At 39.8% G+C, this 20,576-nt stretch overlaps 2 protein-coding genes across 4 annotated transcripts in view; one reads left to right on the top strand and one right to left on the bottom strand.

Annotated features, from left to right (window-relative positions):
- CLIC6 (CLIC family member 6) overlaps window positions 1-20,576 on the bottom strand; it is a 103,776-nt gene that overhangs the window by 12,747 nt on the left and 70,453 nt on the right. Inside the window, exon 1 of one of the 2 annotated variants that reach the window (XM_026700546.2) lies at window positions 1,145-2,498. The exons of the other annotated variant lie outside the window; for it this stretch is intronic. Coding sequence (XP_026556331.1) covers window positions 1,145-2,284 — 1,140 coding nt within the window. The 5' untranslated portion in view covers window positions 2,285-2,498. Of the gene's footprint in view, window positions 1-1,144; window positions 2,499-20,576 lie in introns of those variants that run through there. 2 annotated transcript variants of the gene reach the window in all.
- RCAN1 (regulator of calcineurin 1) overlaps window positions 16,461-20,576 on the top strand; it is a 30,211-nt gene continuing 26,095 nt past the window's right edge. The window contains exon 1 of one of the 2 annotated variants that reach the window (XM_026700547.2): window positions 16,461-16,871. In XM_026700547.2, coding sequence (XP_026556332.1) covers window positions 16,557-16,871 — 315 coding nt within the window. In that variant the 5' untranslated portion in view covers window positions 16,461-16,556. The remainder of the gene's footprint in view (window positions 16,872-20,576) is intronic. The other variant, XM_087937592.1, reaches the window with a different exon arrangement.

Here is a 20,576-nt window from a genome sequence, read left to right as displayed (position 1 = left end):
GGCTGTAAAGCATTGCAAAGTGGTAAAGGTAAAGGTTCCCCCGCACATGCGTGCTAGTCATTTCCAGCTCTAGGGGGGCAGTGCTCATCTCCGTTTCTAAGCTGAAGAGCCAGTGAAGATGTCTCCATGGTCATGTGGCTGGCATAACTAATCACCAAGGGCGCACGGAGCACTGTTACCTTCCCACCAAAGTGGTCCCTATTTTACATGCCTTTGAACTGCTAGGTTGGCAGAAGCTGGGACAAGTAACAGGAACTTACTCCATTACATGGCACTAGGGATTTGAACCGCTGAACTGCTGACCTTCTGATCAACAATATTGGAATTTACTCTGAGTTCATCTTGAAGATACCAGATTTAAAGACATGATACAAAGATAAACGCTCCATGTTTACATCATGTCTCTCACAGGATAAACAGATTACATGTTTGTTTGAATTTTTTTCTAAGTTTTCGACTGTTTCTAGGAGACATTTTGATGTCCACTTCTGAGGGTGCTTTCCACTCAGCTTATTTCTAAAAGTATTCTTTGGGGTTCAAAATGGTAATTATTGACACTTTAGAAAAACAAAACTATTATCAACAACAACATTTAACTAAAAAATGTTATCAACCATAGATCTCTCTGAAGCTCAGCCATAGAATTTGGTCCCAAGTTTGCTATAGTCTCCACCCCCAAGTTCAAAACCAACAATGAAAACTCTTACAGCCTTACTGGCAAGTTCAACAAAATTCAAATACACAATGCTTAGTTTCTCACCTATTTCAAACATTAATATTTAATTCACTCACGGTACCGTAAATTGATTATGCTGTGGAGATTCTAAACTGCATGACTTTGTTATCAAAACTTTAGGTATGATCTCTCTCAAGCATTTAGAATCTAAAGTCATGCAGGTACACGGGATCCTACTCAAAAGAATAAGTTATAGACAAGCTAACACACTCATTTTAAAGAAAAAAAATGCTAACTAAAGAGAGGCTCCCTGATTCCAACGTCTACAGTTACCTAACTGGCCCAAAGTTGTAGCTTACTTAAGTAGTTTCATTAAACAGCAGCAACCTATAATATCACCATTTTTATTATTCGTGAGCAATATTCTGTGACAGCTAACGACCCCGATGCTCATGTAAGTATCCTTACTTTTACAAAGAGAGAAATGTCATGTTCCTGTTTCTCTTGCTCAGGCACATCGAGGGGGACGGTCTGCTTCCCTTCTACAGTCGCTGCTGCTGCTTCTTCTTCTTCTTCTTCTTCTTCTTCTTCTTCTCTTCCTTGAAGGCCATTCAGCCCCAGAGCATCTACTTCTTCAGCCCCTTCGGCGGGCCCGCCAACAGGCTCACCCTGCTGTATGTGGCTGCTGAGTTCATCAGCTTCTCCCGGGCAGCCCACCGCTCCGGAATCGGCGGGCTGCACCTGCTCCTGCTGCTCCTCCTCCTCCTCCTCGGCGCTCGCCTCAGGATTATCCTGGGCGCCAGCTTCCTCTGTCCTGGCATCTGGCGCTGGTGGGCTTTGCTGGTTGACTTCTGCTTCTTCCGCCGCGAGACCCTCCTCTGCCGCCAGAGTTTCTTCAAGAGGGCTCTCGCGAGGAGGGCTCTCTCCCCGCAGAGTTTCCTCTCCGGTCCGCCACTGCTCCTCCAGCTGGATATGACTGTCCGCCTCGCCCTCCTCTTGTCCTTCTTCTTCTTCTTCAGCAACTTCAGGAGATTCTTTTTCGGAGCCCTCTTCGGCCGCGTCTTCTTCTCTCTCATCCTCAGCGCCCTCTTCCAATCCTGGGATTTGCTCAGCTGCGCTCCTTTCCTCCGCAGGCTCCTCTCCTTCAGAGGCGTCTTCTGCGCCGGCCAGGCTTGCCCTCGACTCTCCCGCCGGCTGCGGAGGCTCCTCGGGGACAGGAGCCTCGGCCCAGGTGTTGCCCTCCGAGTTTTCCTCGGGGCTTTCCGCGCTAGTTGTTCCTTCGGCGCTCGGACTGTCTGCTGATCCAACTTGCTCTGCGGGTGACCCCGCTATACTCGCCGGATCCTCGTCCTCGGTCTTTGGGGTCGTCTCTCCGCTGCTCTGGCTCGGAGGACTCGCCCCGGGGCTCCCACCTTCTTCCTCCCGGGCTGTTTCTTGACACGCTTCTTTCAGAGGGTCGCCCTCCTCGGCGGGGCAGGCGGGGGGGCGCTCCTTCGCCTTCTCGCCTGAGTCCACCGGCGCTCCATTTTCGCCCCCGCCTTTCTTTAACGCTTCTTCAGTATTCTCGGCCGGAGCTGATGGTTCGAGCGACCCTCGCGCCTCTGCCATGCTGACCTCCTCAGGGAAAAGAGGGACCAATTGCAGGCGGGCAGGTCTGGCTCCTCTCTGCTAAGAGCGCCGAGCTCTTGGCCGGCTCGCCCTCTCGCAATGGCGACTCTGTCCTCCCCGAGCTCTGTGTGGGGATTAAAACGAAGACTTGCCCAGCCCCAAGGGTCACATTCTTTACTCTCCGCTAGGTAGCCTGCCCGAGGGGTGCGCGCATGCTCAAAAGCAACCGGGGAAGCTGCCGTCCTCACCTTTACCTTTCCAGGGCAGTGGGGGAGAAAAGACTAAAAAAATAAAAGGAGCCAAGAGGGGGGCGAACCTTTATCCCCAAACTCCCTGCCCAAGTCTGCCCTTTTTCCCAAGTATTGTTTAGGGCTCTACCTGATTTTGCTTTCCTTATCTTGTTTTGAAAAATGCTAACAAGCCTGTAACTATAGAGGTAGAGACAATCCCCATATCATGTTAGAAAATGGTTTGGGTGAGGGGGGGATTGGTATGAAATGTGCTTGATCTACATAGATACTGAACGCACATTACATGTTGTCTGCTGTGCCATAAATCCACGGGACTCAATGCACGTTTACAGCTTAAAGATTGCTACTTTCACACTTTTAAAGTGGAAACCGTTGGCAGGGATGGAGAATGATTTAGTGTTTTTTTTTTCTTTAAAGAAGAGTAGTACGATGGAATGTGAATGTTACGATTCCAATAGTCTTAATTTGTAGTCTCCAGTACTTACAGTAGTCTCCAGTGCTTACTTTGCTTTAAAAAGAAGTCCCAGTCAAAACAGAAAAATTGCCTCAGTCTCTCTGATATCACTGCTACTTACTTCTATAAAAGCAGTGGCAATAAAATGGAATGAAACTTTACACTTTAAACTTAGAACCTTCTGTGCAGGAAATTGATATGTATAAAACTCCAATTTTTCCATCTCGATTTCTTCAATTGCCTGTGATGTATAAATAAGACTGGCTAAGGATAAGGTTAGAATGGCTTCATCAGTAATGCAGATCCATCCATTTCAGTTTGTCAGAAATGGTTTCCTCTCCAGGTTCATATTTATTGGGTAAATGCCTCGACCTAACACTGCCATCACTTCACAGGTGGACTACTATAATATGCCCTAAATGGGGATGTACTTGAAAACATTTGGAAACTGCAATTGATGACAAATGCTGTGCCCAATCTAAACTGAGGCAACTCACTGTTTTCATATAGTACCAATTCTGTAAGAGCAACAAGCTGGTTTGTTCCAGGTGCAATTCAAAGTGCTATTACTAATGTACCTTTAAAATCCTACATGGTTTGGCATCTGGCTATATCTGATACTGCCTAATTCAAAGAGAACCAGACCGGCAAGTTGTGCCTGTAGCAACTGTTTGCTTAGTGTCTCCACACCTTGTAAGATACAAAGAGAGGCAAATGTCCTCTGTAGGAGCTTCTTCCCCCTGTGGAATGCCACCTCCCTAGACTTAAGATCCATGCCATGGAATTACAATACTGAAGACCTGATTCTTTCAAAGAGTGTTTGGGAAGTGATTGTAAAGTTAATGGGGTATACAATGAATTTTGCAATAAGTTCATATGATTTACAGTTCTCTAGTTTTATTATAACTATTATTTCATTGTTAGTATGTATTAAATATCATTATGTATGAAGCATATTAAATATGCATTAAATTATTCATGAAATACTATATAATTGATACTATCTGTATGATTTTTGTTTTATTGTGTATTAAGTTATTACAAGTCACTTGATATTACAGCAATACAAAAGATATTTAATAAGATGAACAAACAAACAGAATTATACTGAGCCACTGTGAGTTTAACTACAAACCAAAACAGCTGGAGTCTCCAAACACTAAATTAAAACCCAGCACAGCAGATGATTGCTTAGCACATAAATTACATAGTGGAAGCCTGAATTTAATGATGGGGGGATTTATTGGCAATCTTTTATTCATTCCTTTCAGGATAGCCCTAGAAATATTCACAGAAGAGAGATGTGCCATGATTTAATTATATAACAAATCACTGGGTGCAGAAGAAATCTGGCTTAGCTCCCGTTGTCATGTTTGTTTTAAAGATAAAAAAGATTTCTGACTGAAACAGTGGGTAGACACTGTCAATCAAAGTACAAAAAAACTGGACTACAAGGACAAATACAATTTTGAATTGTAAGCTGCCCAGAGTCATTGAACGAGATAGGCAGCTATAGAAATTGAATAAATAAAATATTTTGACCAGCAGAGGTCACATGCACCAAGAAAGGTTCCCAGTTAAAAATATTACACAATTTAATCAATAAAATCTAGAACATATAACATAAAACATAGAATAGCAGGGTTGGAAGGGACCTTGGAAGTTTTCTATTTCAACCCCTTTTCAAGTAGGAGACCCTGCATCATTCCAGACAAATTCCAATCTATCAAACTCAATGGGAATTCCAGGCAGATATGTTCCCTGACTCATTGCTATCATGACAAAACCTCTATTGGCTGATATTTTTTTCAGGAAAGACTGTATCTATTCTTTAATGTGCTGGTTTCTATCATTTGTGCTTAATTATATTAATATCATGCACATCAGAATCCAAAATATTTTTTTTTCCTTCTGATAAGTTCACATTTTATAAAATGAGGTATAATTTGGAAATGAAACCTATGTTAAAGGCAACTAATCAAGCAAAAGTGAGAAGAGAGTTTCAATGTGCCACAATTAATGTTTCTACACTTTTTCTTGTTTTCCTCCTTTTCTGTTTTGTAGTATAAAGTTCAGACATACTCAAAAGACTAATAGTTCAAACTGCAGTTCTAAACAGAGTCCACCGAAGTAAGAAAGATTAATATTGAGTAAAATTGTACACAATTACACTGTTATGGCAGAATCTTTTATGGTTAATAATGTTTTATATAGTGCATTGCTAACTACAGATGTGGCTGCTGCAACACAAAATGTCGTTCCCAAAAACATTCCTTCACAGATCCCATCTAATAAAGGATCACTGCATTATTTGAAAGTGCAGAATAATATTACATGACATGGATTCCCACTGAATCATTGATAAGTTTGTTGCTTGTTCATTAGCATAGTGGCTAGTTAATATAATCAGATTGTAAAATAATTAAGTGACTTTCATTCTGTCATGTAAACATTACAGAAGAGCCACTGTGAATAATGTAGAGAATAACATATATAAGAAAATTTGAAAAAATTCTAATGTTGAGGTGATTGCCTTACAAGTAGTTGCAAAGATGTTGATAACAAAATTCTTATAAATTATATTCTTATATTATTCAAATTAATTAATGTATAGAAACTACAACTTAAAATCAATTTTTTTCTAAAAATATGAAGTCTACAATTAATAATTAAATAGGTTACCAATGAAAGACTGAATTTCAAGGACAGACACATACAATCTTAAATAGATTAGCAGTATTTGCTTATGAATGTTCAGGGTTTTTTGTGAAACAATAGATTAGCTTTACAAATAATTGCTAGAGTCAAAGTGTTGTTTGAAAGTGGTTTAAAAATTACCTTTGCAACAAGTAAAAGAATGTAGGACATAGATGTAGATATGGGTTTTTCAGGAAAGGTCAATAAATAACTTTTCAGAGGTTATTTTGGTCCTATAATATGTTAACAAGCTATAATATTGCCAAGCAAAATAAGCCCCTCTTTTTAAAAAAAGCATTATTGTAGAAACAAATTCTCGAAACTACAAAGTGCCTAACACTAAACAAGCCAATTTTATATAAATATGAGATGTACTTGAAATAAAGATCTAAGAAGTAGAATAGAAAATGATCCATATTTCAAACAGAAGTTTTTGCAAGTATACTTTGCAAGTATAAAAAAGATGTCGAGACTCTAGAAAAAGTACAGAGAAGAGCAACCAGGATGATTAGGAGACTGGAGGCTAAAACATACAACGAACTGTTGCAGGAACTGGGCTTGGCTAGTCTAGTAAAGAGAAGGACCAGGGGAGACATGATAGAGATCTTCCAATATTTGAGGGGCTGCCACGGGGAAGAAGGGGTCAAGCTATTTTCTAAAGCTCCTGTAGGCCAGACAAGGAATAATGGATGGAAACTGAACAAGGAGAGATTTAACCTGGAAACAAGGAGAAACTTTTTGACAGTGAGAACAATTAACCAATGGAACAGCTTGCCCTCAATTAACAATTAACCAATGGAACAGCTTGCCCTCCCCTGTGGGAGCGCCATCACTTGAGACTTTCAAGAAGAGATTGGACTGCCATTTGTCAGAAATGGTGTAGGGTCTCCCGCTTGGGCGGGGGGCTGGACTAGATGACCTACAAGGTCCCTTCCAACTCTGATTATCTGACTTATATTGAAGAGAGTATGGAAAGATTAAGGCTGAGTGCAATTATTCTAATACTGCCATTACTATTAAGGACTTGTATATAATGATTCACACAGAGGGGTATACTTAGTAGAACACATTTTTTTAGGCAGAAGGTTAGGAAAAAATGTTTCACATAAATTCTTGAAGAACGTTCAGAAATAAAAATTTGCTTAGTCCTTTTAACACCATGCAAACATGCCAACATGATGAAGCAATGGAGAAACCAACCAAACCAACAAATAAATATATATATATATATGTTGTGACTCAGAGATTTGAACCTGATCAGTCAGCAGATGTGGGTTCGAGCGATGAAGAAAATCTCGCACTGAGATTCGAGCCTGCATTATTAAGTGACTTAGAGGGGAGTCAAGTAGAGGGAGAGGAGTTGGATCTGAGATATGAGCCTGATTTATTGGAGGTTTCAGAGTCCACTCCCTCCCCTGAATCTACTTCCCTGATTGCACCTCAGGTGTTAACTGTTAATCAGGAAAGTGTGTCAGAGGCTTCAAGTGGTGATGAAACTGCCGGATGCTGGCTGGATGCCAGAACTAGGAGAAGATTGAGACGTCAATCTCAATTAGAAAAGAGACATCCAGCAAAGGATTAATTAATGAGACTGACACGCCCTCTCTCAGAGGATATAAGGGAGCGTACGAGTTTGTAATCTTTGCTGGAAACGAAGTGGATTTTGCCTTGGAAAGAAGTGCGTCTGACTACAGCGTTGTGATTTACGAACTATACAGAATTGCCAGACAGATTCTAGGAGGATTGCCAAAGGACTGTGATAACAGAGCAATTGAATCTTCTGTCTCTGGTTTTGTTTGCGTAAAGTATTTGAACTCTGTAACTTGAGATTCTCACCTGTGGATACAGGTAGGACAGAACATATATATACATACATACATACATACATACATACATACATACATACATACATACACTGAACAAATGTTGAACAATCGGTTATGTTTTATAGGCTATATATTATTTTAAAAAATCAAGTCAGACTTGCTCATTAGCTTTATGTGCATTGAGACATAAACATTATTTAAATATGCAGCAAGCAACACAGGATTTTCATAAATAAATATGTTAGAACTGGTTAGGCTGGCAGCATATTGTAGCCTGAAATCATGGAGAGTATAATAATCCAATCAAAAGGAAATGGGAGATACCAAAAAGAGAGATATTAAAAATAGACCCACAAATGATCCCCATGAGATAGAAAACAGGACAAAGCTTTAAAAGACCTAATGTTGAAATTCAATCTCAAGCTGAGAAGCAAAAAGGAAATAAGGAAGCAAGGATTGATAACTAAAGAGCTAGTCAATTTCATAGTTTAAGACTATTAGGATAAAATGTGAAAAGCTAATCCTCAAAGTAAAATGATGTTGAAAAAAACGAGGGATTTGCAGAAATAAATGAATAAATAAGATGGTTTGTTGTGGAAGAAAGGGGGTGGTTGTATAAAGAGTAGGAATTTTGTGTCTTTCCTCATAGAAGAGGAGAGACCCCATGCTAATATGGTTGTATGGGAATAAACTTAAGGATTGATCAACGTGTAATAAGAACATACAACGTTATCTTAAACAATGCAAGTTTCCAGGGCCAGATGTTGAATGAATTAGCACATGATAGTACAGTAAATCAAGTAAATGCCGATATTTATTTGATTAAAATCTCTCTGAGAACTAATCAAGTACTAAATGATTAGAGGAGAGCAAACAGAAGCTTACTATTCAAAAATGGAAAGAGAAAAATCAAGAAATTGCAGTCCAGTTAGCTTAATGTCTATACTAAACAAGTTAATACAGGTAGTCCTCTACTTACGACCATAATGGAGCCCAAAATTTCTATTGTTAAGTGAGACATTTGTTAAGTGAGTTTTGCCCCATTTTACGACCTTTCTTCTCACAGTTGTTAAGTGAATCGCTGCAGTTAGTAAGTTAGTAACCCGGTTGTTAACCGAATCTGGTTTTTCCATTGACTTTGCTTGTCAGAAGGTCACAAAAGATTATCACATGACCTTGGGATACAGCAAAGGTCATAAATATGAACCAGTTGCCAAGCATCTGAATTTTGATCAAATGATCCTGGGGACGCTGCAAAGTTCTTAACTGTGAAAAACAATCATAAGTCACCTTTTTCAGTGTCATTTTAACTTTGAATTAAATGAATTGTTGTAAGTCGACAACTACCTGTACAATAGATTATTTGAGATTTTTTAGAAAAGCATGCTGCCAGCATGGATTTATTAAGAAGAAGAAATGTCAAATTAATTTTATCTTTTAAAAAAACATAACAATTAATTTGGTAGACCTAGATAACATTGTGGACGTAGTGAACCTTGATCTCAATAAAGCTTTTAGATCTTACGATATGCTCATGGTCATTGGATAAATTTGAGCCAGACAATGGGTTTGCAATTGGTCTACCCAAAGGATTCTGCTTATAAATAATTTTGCAACAATAAGGAGAGAAATATTAAGTGGAACTTCCAAGGTGTAATCCTTAGTACTATTCCATATTTTTATATCCAGAGAATGGAATGGAAGGTATGCGATAGCTTAGAAGATTCCTGCACAGAACAGTATTTCAGGACCTGTACATTTTTTTCTGGTTCATCCATTCAATTATTTTATTATGTCCAAAATGTAGACATCAGAGGATGTTAGTATTTTGATAAAAGAAAGGAAACTATATGCATTGATTTTACTATTTTTTCATCTAAGTATAACTAACTAAAAGATATGTCAATTTTAGGTTTAAAAATGGAAAACAAACTTGTGGCAGTTTTAACCTTTAATATATTAAAGATGATTTAATCCAGCTTATCCTCTCTCTCCTTTTCTTTTCATGAGAAATATAGTACGTAAACAATGGGATAGAAGACTAAAAAATACGAAGTGCAACCCTGATGTTTCTACATGAAGCTAAAATATACACAAGATAAGCATGAAACATTACACAATTCACAATAGCAGTACCTATTGATAGTGCTACCTTTTCATTTTCCTTGATTACACAAAAATACTTTTGATTGTTCTCAAATAAATATAGTCAGATAAATTCTAATTGATGTATTGTTGAAATATTCAAGTTTTTACCCTTAAATATTGATTCTTAGTGTTTTAGAAGATATGGGTGTTTTTCCCCCCATAGTCTCTGAATTTTGTCTGTGTTTATGACATTTATTCCTTTAAATGGAATTATTTTAGTTTATGTAGACAACCGTATTAAATGTTCAGCTTAGTCTGGCAAAACTAGCATAAAGAATGTAATGTGATCAGCTACTGCTGTTGCAAATAGTCAGAGTGTTTATCTTATATACAGTTTAATATTATATAGTAATTATCAAGACTACAATACCACCGTTTTAAGCCTTGATGATTGATTGATTGATTACATGCCATCAAATTGTTTTTGACTCTTGTGACCTAAAAGATTTTCTCCATGGTGATTTGTCCCTAACCGGATGCTTCAGCTCTTTCAATGGTGCATTGGTGGTTACTGTAATTGAATCTAGAGCAGGGGTGTCAAACTAATTTCATTGAGGGCCGCATCAGGGCTGTGGTTAACCTCGGGGGGCCAAGCAGGTGTGGCCAACTGGATGGGTGTGGCCAGATGGATAGGCATGGCCAGCTTGACACCACTCACTGGGTGTGGCGGACTGGATGGGTGTAACCAACTGGGTGGGCATGGCACTTGGTAGACTGGGCTGAAGCCATGCTGGCCCAATGTTTCCTCTTTGCATTGGATAGACCGGCCCAAAGCAATGTGGGCTAGCCCCTTACATTTTCCAGGATGGCCCTATGGGCCAGATCCGACCACATTGCAGGACTATGTTTAACACCCCGATCTAGAGCAAGGACCTTTCCAACAGGATGCAGAATCACAGAGGACCTTATCCACTTTTTCAAGATCCACAGACTCAAATGCAGTATTTCCATGATAATACTACAGGACGCCAATATGTTAAATTGCTTGGATTCTAACCATCAACTTTCCAGCTTTTAGAAAATATGAGAAGTGTGTCCCCATGTGCTCTCTCCATTACTCTTTTCTCTCTTTACCAATGTCTGCATATCAAAGGATCCCTCTGTTAAAGTACTGAAGTTTGTGGACGATACAACATTGGTCTCATTCAAGATGATGATGAATCTGCATGTAGACGGGAGGTTGAACAACCAGCCCTATGGTGCAGCCGGAACAATCTAGAACTGAACACACTTAAAACTGTAGAGATTTTAGGAGGAGCCCACCTCTTCTAACATATCTTACAATATTGGGCAACACAGTATCAACAATAGAGACCTTCCAGTTTCTGGATTCTATAATCTCCCAGGACTTGAAATGGACACATAACATTAGAACCGTCATTAAAAGGCACAACAAAGAATGTTCTTCCTGCAACAACTCAGAAAGTTTAGACTGCCCAAGGAGCTGTTGATACAGTTCTACAGAGGAATCATTGATTCTATCATTTGTACTTCTATAGCTGTGTGGTTTGGTATAGTTAGGACTGCAGAAAAAACAACTGCCACCAGCCTTCCTTCGAGGACCTGTATACTGCACAAGATAGAAAGAGAACTGAGAAAATATCTACAGACCCCTTACATTCTGGATATAAACTGTTTCAACTTCTCCCCTCAGAATGCTGCTACAGGACATTGCATGCCAAAACAGACACAAAGACAGTTTTTTCCTCCATGCTATCACTCTGTTAAATACATAATTCCCACAGCACTATCTAGGATATCTACTATGAAGCAGAACTGTATTATTATTAACCTTCTCATCCTTCCTATTACCTACTCCTATTGGTATCTTATGATTAACACTTCCTTGGTTATATCTTATGATTTATGATTGTATCTTATGATTTATGATTTATCACTTTCTGTTTGTATTTATATATACTAAGAACTTATGCACCAGAGATAAATTATTTGTGTCCAATCACACTTGGCCAATCAAGAATATTCCATTCCATTCCATTCTACTCTTTTCTACTCTACTCCACTCCACTCCATTCCATTCCATACTAGCCCCTCTGGCATAAACAAAATTTCATTTGTATATTTCATCAACTACCACTAGATGGTAGTATTTGATTGTCCGTGATATTCTGATAGTCTGACTGTTTATCCAATTTAAACTGCTCTCATTCCAATTTGTTCTCTCTCTGCCCTGAAATCTGCCTGATTTGCTTCAAAATAAATATATTAAGGTTCATGTGTACAGGTTTTATTAATAATTTGCAAGATAATTATATTTATGTCTAGAAGGATCAATATCCCAGAAGGATCAATATTCCTTTGGCATTAGTATCTAATAAATGTAGTACATATTATTCTGAATTAAGAAAAGTCTCAATTTCGGATTTGGTGATCACATCTCCCACAGATATCTTGGAAATACCTTTGCCCAGGATGCTTACCTAAATATTAGTCCAGAAATACTAATACAATGATTTATCGGAAGAAAATAGTCAGAATGAGGTTTCAGATGTAAATAAATATTTGATGTCTAGAAAAAAAACAAAATATTGAGTTTCTGTTGTTGCTTCATTCTTCAGTTTTCATTCTGTATCACATAAGCATGCTTATCTTGAACGTTGCATTCCCATGATTTCTTTTTTTAAAAAGTCTAGAACTGTATCATATATAATTGATGACTGGAGGCTAATCATTCTTTCTTATCCCAATCCAGTTCACTCTGCTGTTGCAGGGTTGAAGGGAAGGGAGCTCTTTGAGAAAAGTAGTTAGAAATCTCACTAAATAAACAAACTTGATTGCTTCAATTTGTAGGCTTCATATCCCTGCTTTAAACAAAAAAACAAAAAAAGTATCCCTGTTTACCTGAGGCAGATTATGATAAAACACATTTGCTGCCTCTGGTAGCTTTTTATGCAATAAATGCCTGAATGTGGAATCTTGAGTTGGGAGGGACATGTTTATGTCAGCATATAGACTTCAATATAATTCACAGGTGCCTTCTTCCATTATAGGTACATAAAAACTGGTGGGCATTTAGTTTCCAGAGTAGTCAGGCTGTCATCAGCGTTCCATGCTTGTTCCCTAGCAACCGCTAAGGAGGCTTACTGCCTCAGATACCTAGATTTCATCATTTGTAACCATGGATTTAACTACATGTGCCTTATTTTTATTCCATCTAATTTAAAAAAAACATCTATGCCTTAAATCTATTCAGACTGGCTGCCATTATTCCCTCCTCCCTACCCCCCCCCCTTTTTTTGTAAATTTTATTTGAGTTTTCACAAAAAAACCAAAAACAAATAAAACATCTTTTTTGAAAGTAGCATAATCCCGGGTTACATTTCTTCGTACAGACACAAATTCTACTTCATACTCATTTTTATGTTCTATTTCATACCTTATTACTGTTTTACATTTTCTGCATAGCTTCTCCCCTCTTTTAATTTTCTCAATTTTATTTTAATTATCTCATCTCAGTTCAATTCAAATCATATTTATATTTTTTGTCTTTCCTATTTCAATTATCTATTATCTTTTCTCATTAAACAAAATTTCTCCTGTAGTTACTGACTGGAGTATGACGCCTTTATATCTTTTAAGTTTATCCATTTAACTCTTATTTAAGCTTCAATATATACCCTAAAGTTATAACATTCAATATAATACATAACTTCCATTCGGATTCTGCTTGGTACATTCTTAAAATACACACTATATTCTTTAAAAAAAAAAACTATAAATATATGTAATTAAAACAAAACATTCCATTCCAATTCAATTCTATCATTAATATTAATGTTCATTAAAATCTTAACTTCTTTAACATTACTTTTCAATTAAATATCATACTTCTATGGGGACAATTATAAACTTTCCATAATTAATCCCCCCTCACTTATATTTTATAAAACATTAACTAATTAACACGTTCCCGTTCCTTCCTAATTTCATTTTCTCATTTATTTTATTTCACTTATTTTATTAACAAACATTTCACTAAATTACACTATTTTATTCCTCATTTTGATCATACATTGTTTCCAATTTTCTAAAGTTATTTCTGTTACTATTATAACAATACAATCTTATGTACCTTTACAGAATCCCTTTTACAGTTAGATTTTCACCCATTATCTCTAAATAGGTCCTGTTTCTCTATATCTTTCTCCGGTCCTTTGTAACTTATCCTTTCCTTCTTCCCTCTCTTCTTCTCTCTCCCCTTTTTACACCCTTGTCTCTCTACCTCTATTTCTCTCTTCTGTATTCCCTTTTTCTGTTGCTTTCCAGTATTATACTTATTTTTCGAATTATTTTTCTTTTCTTTGGTTGTTTTTTTAAGTCTTAAATTCTCCATTCTCTTTCCCCCCTTTCCTTTTTCTTCCCCACATAGAATTACTTGTTCATTAAGGATGGCTTCTTCTTGGTCCCAGTCTTCTTGTTTTGCAGTCTTTTCTTGTCGTTTCTCATAGTTCCAAATCTCCATTTCTAAGAATTGAAAAACAAAGCCAAAAGAACCTCTCCCTTCTTGTGCATCTTCTTTGTACTTTTTAAGTTCCATTTTCAATTCATCCAGAAGTGGTGCCATTGTATAAATTTTTAAACAACCACCCGATTAATTTTAGTCATTCAAATGTAATAACCAAAAATCCAAAGATCACCAAATAATCCAAATACACACAAGCTGTTTCTTTTTTGCTCCTTTTTTTCCACTTTCTCTTTGTGGGGTTCTACTGTTTAGTTACAAAGTTTCAGTTAAAATGTATCTTTTAGAAGTCTTGTTGAAGTTTTACTGTAGATTCTTTTTAATTCCAGGCAGTCTCCTAGCTCTTCCAGATCCTGCCCTTATTCTTTTTCTCTCCCTTCCTGCTTATGAAAAAATTTTTTAGTGTCCAGAAATCTTTGTTATCCCTTTGACATTTTGTTTTATTTTCAGCTCAATTGCCTGTTAATGTCAAAGTGGATTTTTCCAATTTCTTATTTAAGTCTCTTAGTTGTCAGTATAGGGAAGGAGAGAGAAGGAAAAAACCCCAAACCTTTCCCCTTTTCACTTTCCTTCACTGCTTCCGACTCTTCTTTGGGAGCGATGTCATTTTTTTGTAAGTTTAGATTCCAGGGTACCTTAGTTGTTGCTTTTACAATTTAACCTGATCAGCCAAAACTTTCACTTCTTATCTTCCTCCTGCACATTCTTTTCTGGTCAAGTTCTTCTTTGAGGTGGCCATTTCTGACCACCGCTGCAACCGCCTTCGGGAAAGGGAGTAATGGCCAGCTGAGGAGGAGAGATGCAGCTCTCCTCAACCCTGCAGGCAGTCTCCCCCTTCTTCACCACCTCTACGGGGTGGCTTAGCCCCCAAACCAGCTGTCTCGGGGCGCTCCAGCAGCGAGCCCAGACCGAAACCGCACATGATCGCGGATTTCTGTCTGTCGCTGAAGAGACTTCAAACTGGAAGCCCCCTTCTCCCTACCCTTCTGATGGTCACAGAAACTATGTCCCAAAGGTGCTTTCCAAAAGGCAACTGGACTTTCTTGGTCTTGATGATCTGATCTGATGAACCTTCTTGGATGAGAAGCAAAGTATTTTCAAGGAAAAAGACAAACAAAAAAGTCCAGTTGCCTTTTGGAAAAACGCCTTTGGGACAACTATGACCTAGATCAGGGGTCTTCAAACTTGACAGCTTTAAGACTTGTGGACTTCAACTCCCAGAATTCCTCCTCCAGTCATGTTAGCTCAGGAATTTTGGGAGTTGAAGTCCACAAGTCTTAAACTTGCCAAGTTTGAAGACCCTTGACCTAGATAATTGAGGATCTCCATAGACATAGGGACTATGATGCAGTCCTTATGGATTATGACCTGGGACACCCAGATTCAGATCAACCCTCTGCCAAGGAAACTCACTGGCCAAATGACTTGGCTCTTAGCTATTAAACACCTCACATAGTCATTGTTGTGGGAATACAAAAAAGGGGATGCAAAATAAGGTAAGATACAAATATGTCAGCCAAAATTTGGTGGAAACACTACCCTCTTTGTGCTAAGCCAGTGATTCTCAACCTGTGGTCCGCAGTGTCAACCTGGGGGAGGTGGAGTCTGCAAAGACTTGAAGAAATGTTATGGTTTAAATCTTGACTTAAGTCTTGGGAGTCCGTGGCCATGGTCTGTGGCCACAAAAGGTATTTAGAGGGGGTCAGTAGTTGAAGAAAAGGTCGAGAACCATGTGCTAAGCAGCTGCTCCCAAATGAGTGAGGATAAGGACTGAAGTCTAGTCATTGTAACGGAGTATCTTTACAAAAAGCTATGGTAGTGAACTTAATATACAGCACCCCGAGAAGGATGTTTTATCTTTATAGGTGTATTTTTCAGGCAATGACCAACGTTTGAAAACAGCCTTACAGTATATGGGAAATGTTTGAATGGCTGTCTCGATCTCGTTAGCTTAAGAACTAGATAAATAACTTAAATGCAGCCTTAAGCCTCAATCATATGGCCTACATGGGCTAGAAAACGCCTTTCTCATTCATCTAAAAAAAGCCTTCGGGGCTCGAAATTACTGCGTCTATCCAACGAAAGCGAAGGAGATGGTCGGTGCAGGGCGCGGGAGACCAATGCTACGCTCTTCGCAAAGGAAGGAACCGAGAAAGGGGCGGAGAAGCAAAGCGGGCAGTGCCCTCAGCTAAAATGGTTGTTGTGGAGCCGAGACGCCTCACGATAGGTGATCTGTTGAAGTGGAGTCGAGGAGTTTGATTGGCTCGGGACAGGCCTTGACGTCACCTCAGGGGCCGAGGGGGTTAATTTTCGGGAGGGCGGCGACGAAGCTAATCCATGTTTCTTCCTACTTCAGCTGGGCCCAGCCCGAACGCGTGTGTTGCCACCCTCTAACTCCTCCCCGCCCCTCGGCATGGAGGATCGGGGGGGCGGCTGGGAAGAGCAGCAGAAGCCGTACGAGGAAGGCGGCGAGCAAGGCGAGAGGAGGGCTGCGGCAACCTCAGAAGACGCAAAGGCAACAGCTGCCGCCGCCGCCGCCGCCGCCGTTGGCGAGACGCAGCCCGAAAGCGACGAAAAGGCGGCGGAGCAGGAGGTGGAAGCGGCGGTGGAGGTGGATTCGGATTGGAACTTCATCGACATGGAGACGGTCTCGCTGCACGACCTGCCCCATGCCCTGATCGCCTGTAACCTGCCGTTGGCCGTCTTCTTCGCCGATGGTCCCTGCAGGGTGGGTGAACCGACGGGAAAGGCGAGCGGGTGGGAAAAAGCCAGGTGGAGGAGCTGCCTCGCTTTCCGAGTGCGGCCCGGGTGGGCGGGTGACCGTGTGTACGCGCGCGTGTGTTAAGGGAGTGTCTGCCCGCCGGAGAACTGACAGATCGGGCCGAGAAGGAGGATCGTGGCCTCGAGAGAGAGCGGCCGAAAGGCAGGCCTGACCGCCGGTCCAGGAAAGCCAGCCGCGGTTGTAGATGGTCCCACAGGAGCTGAACATCTGGAAGGCGGTGGACCAGGATGTTTCCACATTGTGAAATAAGGGGTTAGCGGCCGAAAGGGTCTTTTCCGTGGTTGTGAATATTCTCTGCGGGAGCGTTCATGCCCTTCCTTCGGAAAAAGAAACGTGCCAAGGACGCCTGAAATCCTCACTTGAGCATTCATTCCTAAGGCAACAGTTTGGTGGGTTTAGATGCCAGCTGCTCATTCTGCACACCCAGGAACATCTTAACGATTTGAATTGGATAAGAATCTTTTGACTCCTCACATAGTCAGGAAGGGGAAAAAAACAGCTGGGCAAAATAGGATGCCCAGAATGCTATGGCAGCATCACAAAGAAATCTTTGAGCTTTCTAATCTTGGCATTCCTTCTTAGATGAAAGGAATACAATGTCTCTTCTATGCTTATTTTTGTAATTTTTCCAACTAGATTAGATTCTAGAAGGTGCATTAATAATTTGTTATGTTGCATTGGAAAACTATAGATTGGTTCCCACCTCATTAAAAATTGGAAATTAATGCGCTGACCACTTCTGGATATCTACATTGCTACTTTACAGATCGTGCTTCAGTGGAGGGAGAATGCAGTAGAGTAGTTATTTGCCAAATAAATACATTATTCAGTGTAAAAAATCTATATCTTCAATTAAGTTTTTTGATACTATTGCCATTGTTAAATGTTATGACCCCTCCATTTGCTAAATCATTAATTATCAATCCAAAACCATTCATGATCATATGCCTTCATGTTATACCACTACAGTGTCCCCCCCCAAAAAACATGCTACTTTAGCGTTCCTTTACCATTTAATCAACTTATTTGTCAATTCACGTTCTCTGACTTTTGCTGAAGTAGCACACTAGCTTCTGTACACTGTTTTTTGCCCTATAACACTGCTATCTGTCCTGCTCCCTAGATTAATATCTGACACATTTTCCATCTAATTTGGCAAGCCACTTCTATTGTACAGTGGCTCATGAATATTTTAAGAAATTACCTTTCATGCCTGTATCCCTTTGGTAGAATAGAAAATAAGACACACTCTGCAGGAAAATATGCTCAGGAGTTTAGCTGAAGAGAATAGCTCTAGCCCTCAGATACATTACTTAAGAAAATTAGAATGGGACAGTGATCATCTCCCCTCCAATCAGAATTAAAAGACCCATTGCTGTCAATGTTTTGGTGGTTGCAGAACCCTAAAAATAGCACTTAGGCAGCAAATTGAAGGTGGCCATTCATATGAATCAAGACCTTTTGTTCACATTAAAAACCTTGTGACCATACACTTAGAGTGCAAAAATCAGTAGGGAGAAAAAAGCAGTGCGGGGGAATCAATTTCATGCAAATTCCTGCCTTCTACACTTCATGCTTCTTACCAGTGAGATTTTTCTGAAGAGATTTGTTCTAAACCAATATTTTAATTTCCATATAATTACTTTGAAACGGCTTAGAAGACTAAGATTTTAAATTACTTAAAATGTACTCTGAGCCAATAAACTTTTCATATCCTTTAATTGGGATGTATATAAAAAACTTGGAAACCTTAAATAAGCCACAGTATAGAAGTTTTGTGTCGTTAACAATACCATGCTGTTCAAGACTTAAAAATGAAATCATGCCTGGATCTACCACAAGAGGGTGAAATAACACCACTTGGTTGGTAAATTGTCTTCCAGAGAGGGTTGGAAATGTGTGCTGTGTGTGCTGTGTTTCTTCAAAAATAAGACCTGGTCTTTTGGGTTCCAAAATAAATACCAGGTCTTATTTTCAGGGGATGTCTTACCCACTTACCTTGGGACTACCACAGCCACATCTCCCATATTCTGACACCTGTTATGCCGCTGTCTAACTTCTTCTGCGGCCACATGGCTCATCGCGCCACTGCCACTGCTCATGGCAGGAGGTGCATAGTGTGTTGTGCCATTGCACGCGTCAGCAGCAGCATCAGAGCAATGAGCCATGTGGCGTCCTGCCACAAGTGGCACCATTGGGGTGATTTGAGGATTTGGCTTATATTAGGCTCAGGCATGAAAATTGGGCTAGGGGAAACAGTGTGTGTGTGTGTGTGTGTGTGTGTGTAATTTCAAAGAAGAAGCTTTCAGAACTGTTTAATTTTTTAATTGTTATTTAAAGTTTAAAACAATCAATAGCAAAGGCTCTCAGTCAACCTGGAAAAGTATTTAGCCATAAAACGGCTGTTTATGGCATGGTAAACCAGATTTTTTTATGTTCTAGAAGCAATTGAAAGAGAATCTAAGAAGTGAGAATGAAAGTAGTATGGGTAGTTTTTAGAACTTTGGTGTTGTGTAGAATGGTCAGCAGAAGAACTGTAAAAAAATATGGAAAGAAGCAGTGATGGAATACAGCATGAGAATGAACAGAGAGGTTGAGAATCTGATCAAGTGGGGAGCCCTGTGGGGCTTTAGGGTGCTTGTGAGCAGAGGCTGTGACAATTTGAGAATCATCAGGTATGTTTTATAGTGATGTCTTCATGGGTAGCAGATATGGTACGGGAGAGCCAATATCATGTTCAGTAAAGTATCTTGCGTTGTAGCTAATGCCATGCTTAGACAGACTGCCACCACTTGGAACTATGAGCTACCATCAAGTCCAAGTCTCAACAGTGAAAATGAGCAGCTATTTGACTTGAGGAACTGCATTATAAATTTTGAGAAGAGTCATGTGCCACTTATTTGTCACAAAATGACAGAGATGGGTTTGGATCAGCCCAAGTCTGAGAATTTTGTGGGTTATTTGTTGGAAAGCAGGTTGGATTGCCACAGTCAAATCTCAAGAGATTTAAAAGAAGGATTGGAAGGGAAATTGGAACAGTCATTCATCAGATGAGGGAACAGGAATGACTATATGCTTTCTGCTAGAGTCACGGGTAGTATTCAGCCAGTTCTGACAGGTTCTGGAGAATCTGTAGTGGAAATTTTGAGTAGCTTGAAGAACTGGTAAATACCTCTAGTTGGCCGCACCCCCATCTATTCTCTGCCTCCCAAGTCTTAGCTGATCAGCTGGGTCTTCTTTTGTTGCCCTGCACAGGAGAACAGAAGTGGAAAGCAGGTTAGTGGGTGGGGAGGGAATGGGGATTTTACAGTATCCTTCCCCTGGAGTGGGGTGGAAATGGAGATTTTGCAGTATATCCTTCCCCTGCCAGCCCACCAAGCCATGCCACACCCATAAAGCTACACCATGCCCACCAAGCCATGCCCACAGAACTGGTAGTAAAAAATTTGAATACCACCACTGCCTAGAGAGTTAGTACATGTTCCCTTTAAACTCCAGGAAAGCAAAATTAAGAGTTAGGGAGAAGAAATATGGAGGTGGATATATCAGGGGAGACAGAATGATTAGTAGTGCAGTGGATACTGACTGACTGTTGGAAGCAGCCACAAAGAGATTGTATTAAGGTCCATGTAGCCCTAGAGGTTATGGAAC

Source organism: Pseudonaja textilis, chromosome 7 (genome assembly GCF_049901715.1).
Source record: "Pseudonaja textilis isolate UNSWEBS1 chromosome 7, rPseTex1.2, whole genome shotgun sequence".
Classification (NCBI taxonomy): domain Eukaryota; kingdom Metazoa; phylum Chordata; class Lepidosauria; order Squamata; family Elapidae; genus Pseudonaja; species Pseudonaja textilis.
Note: the sequence above shows the minus strand (reverse complement) of the source record. Positions and strands in the feature narration are given on the sequence as shown.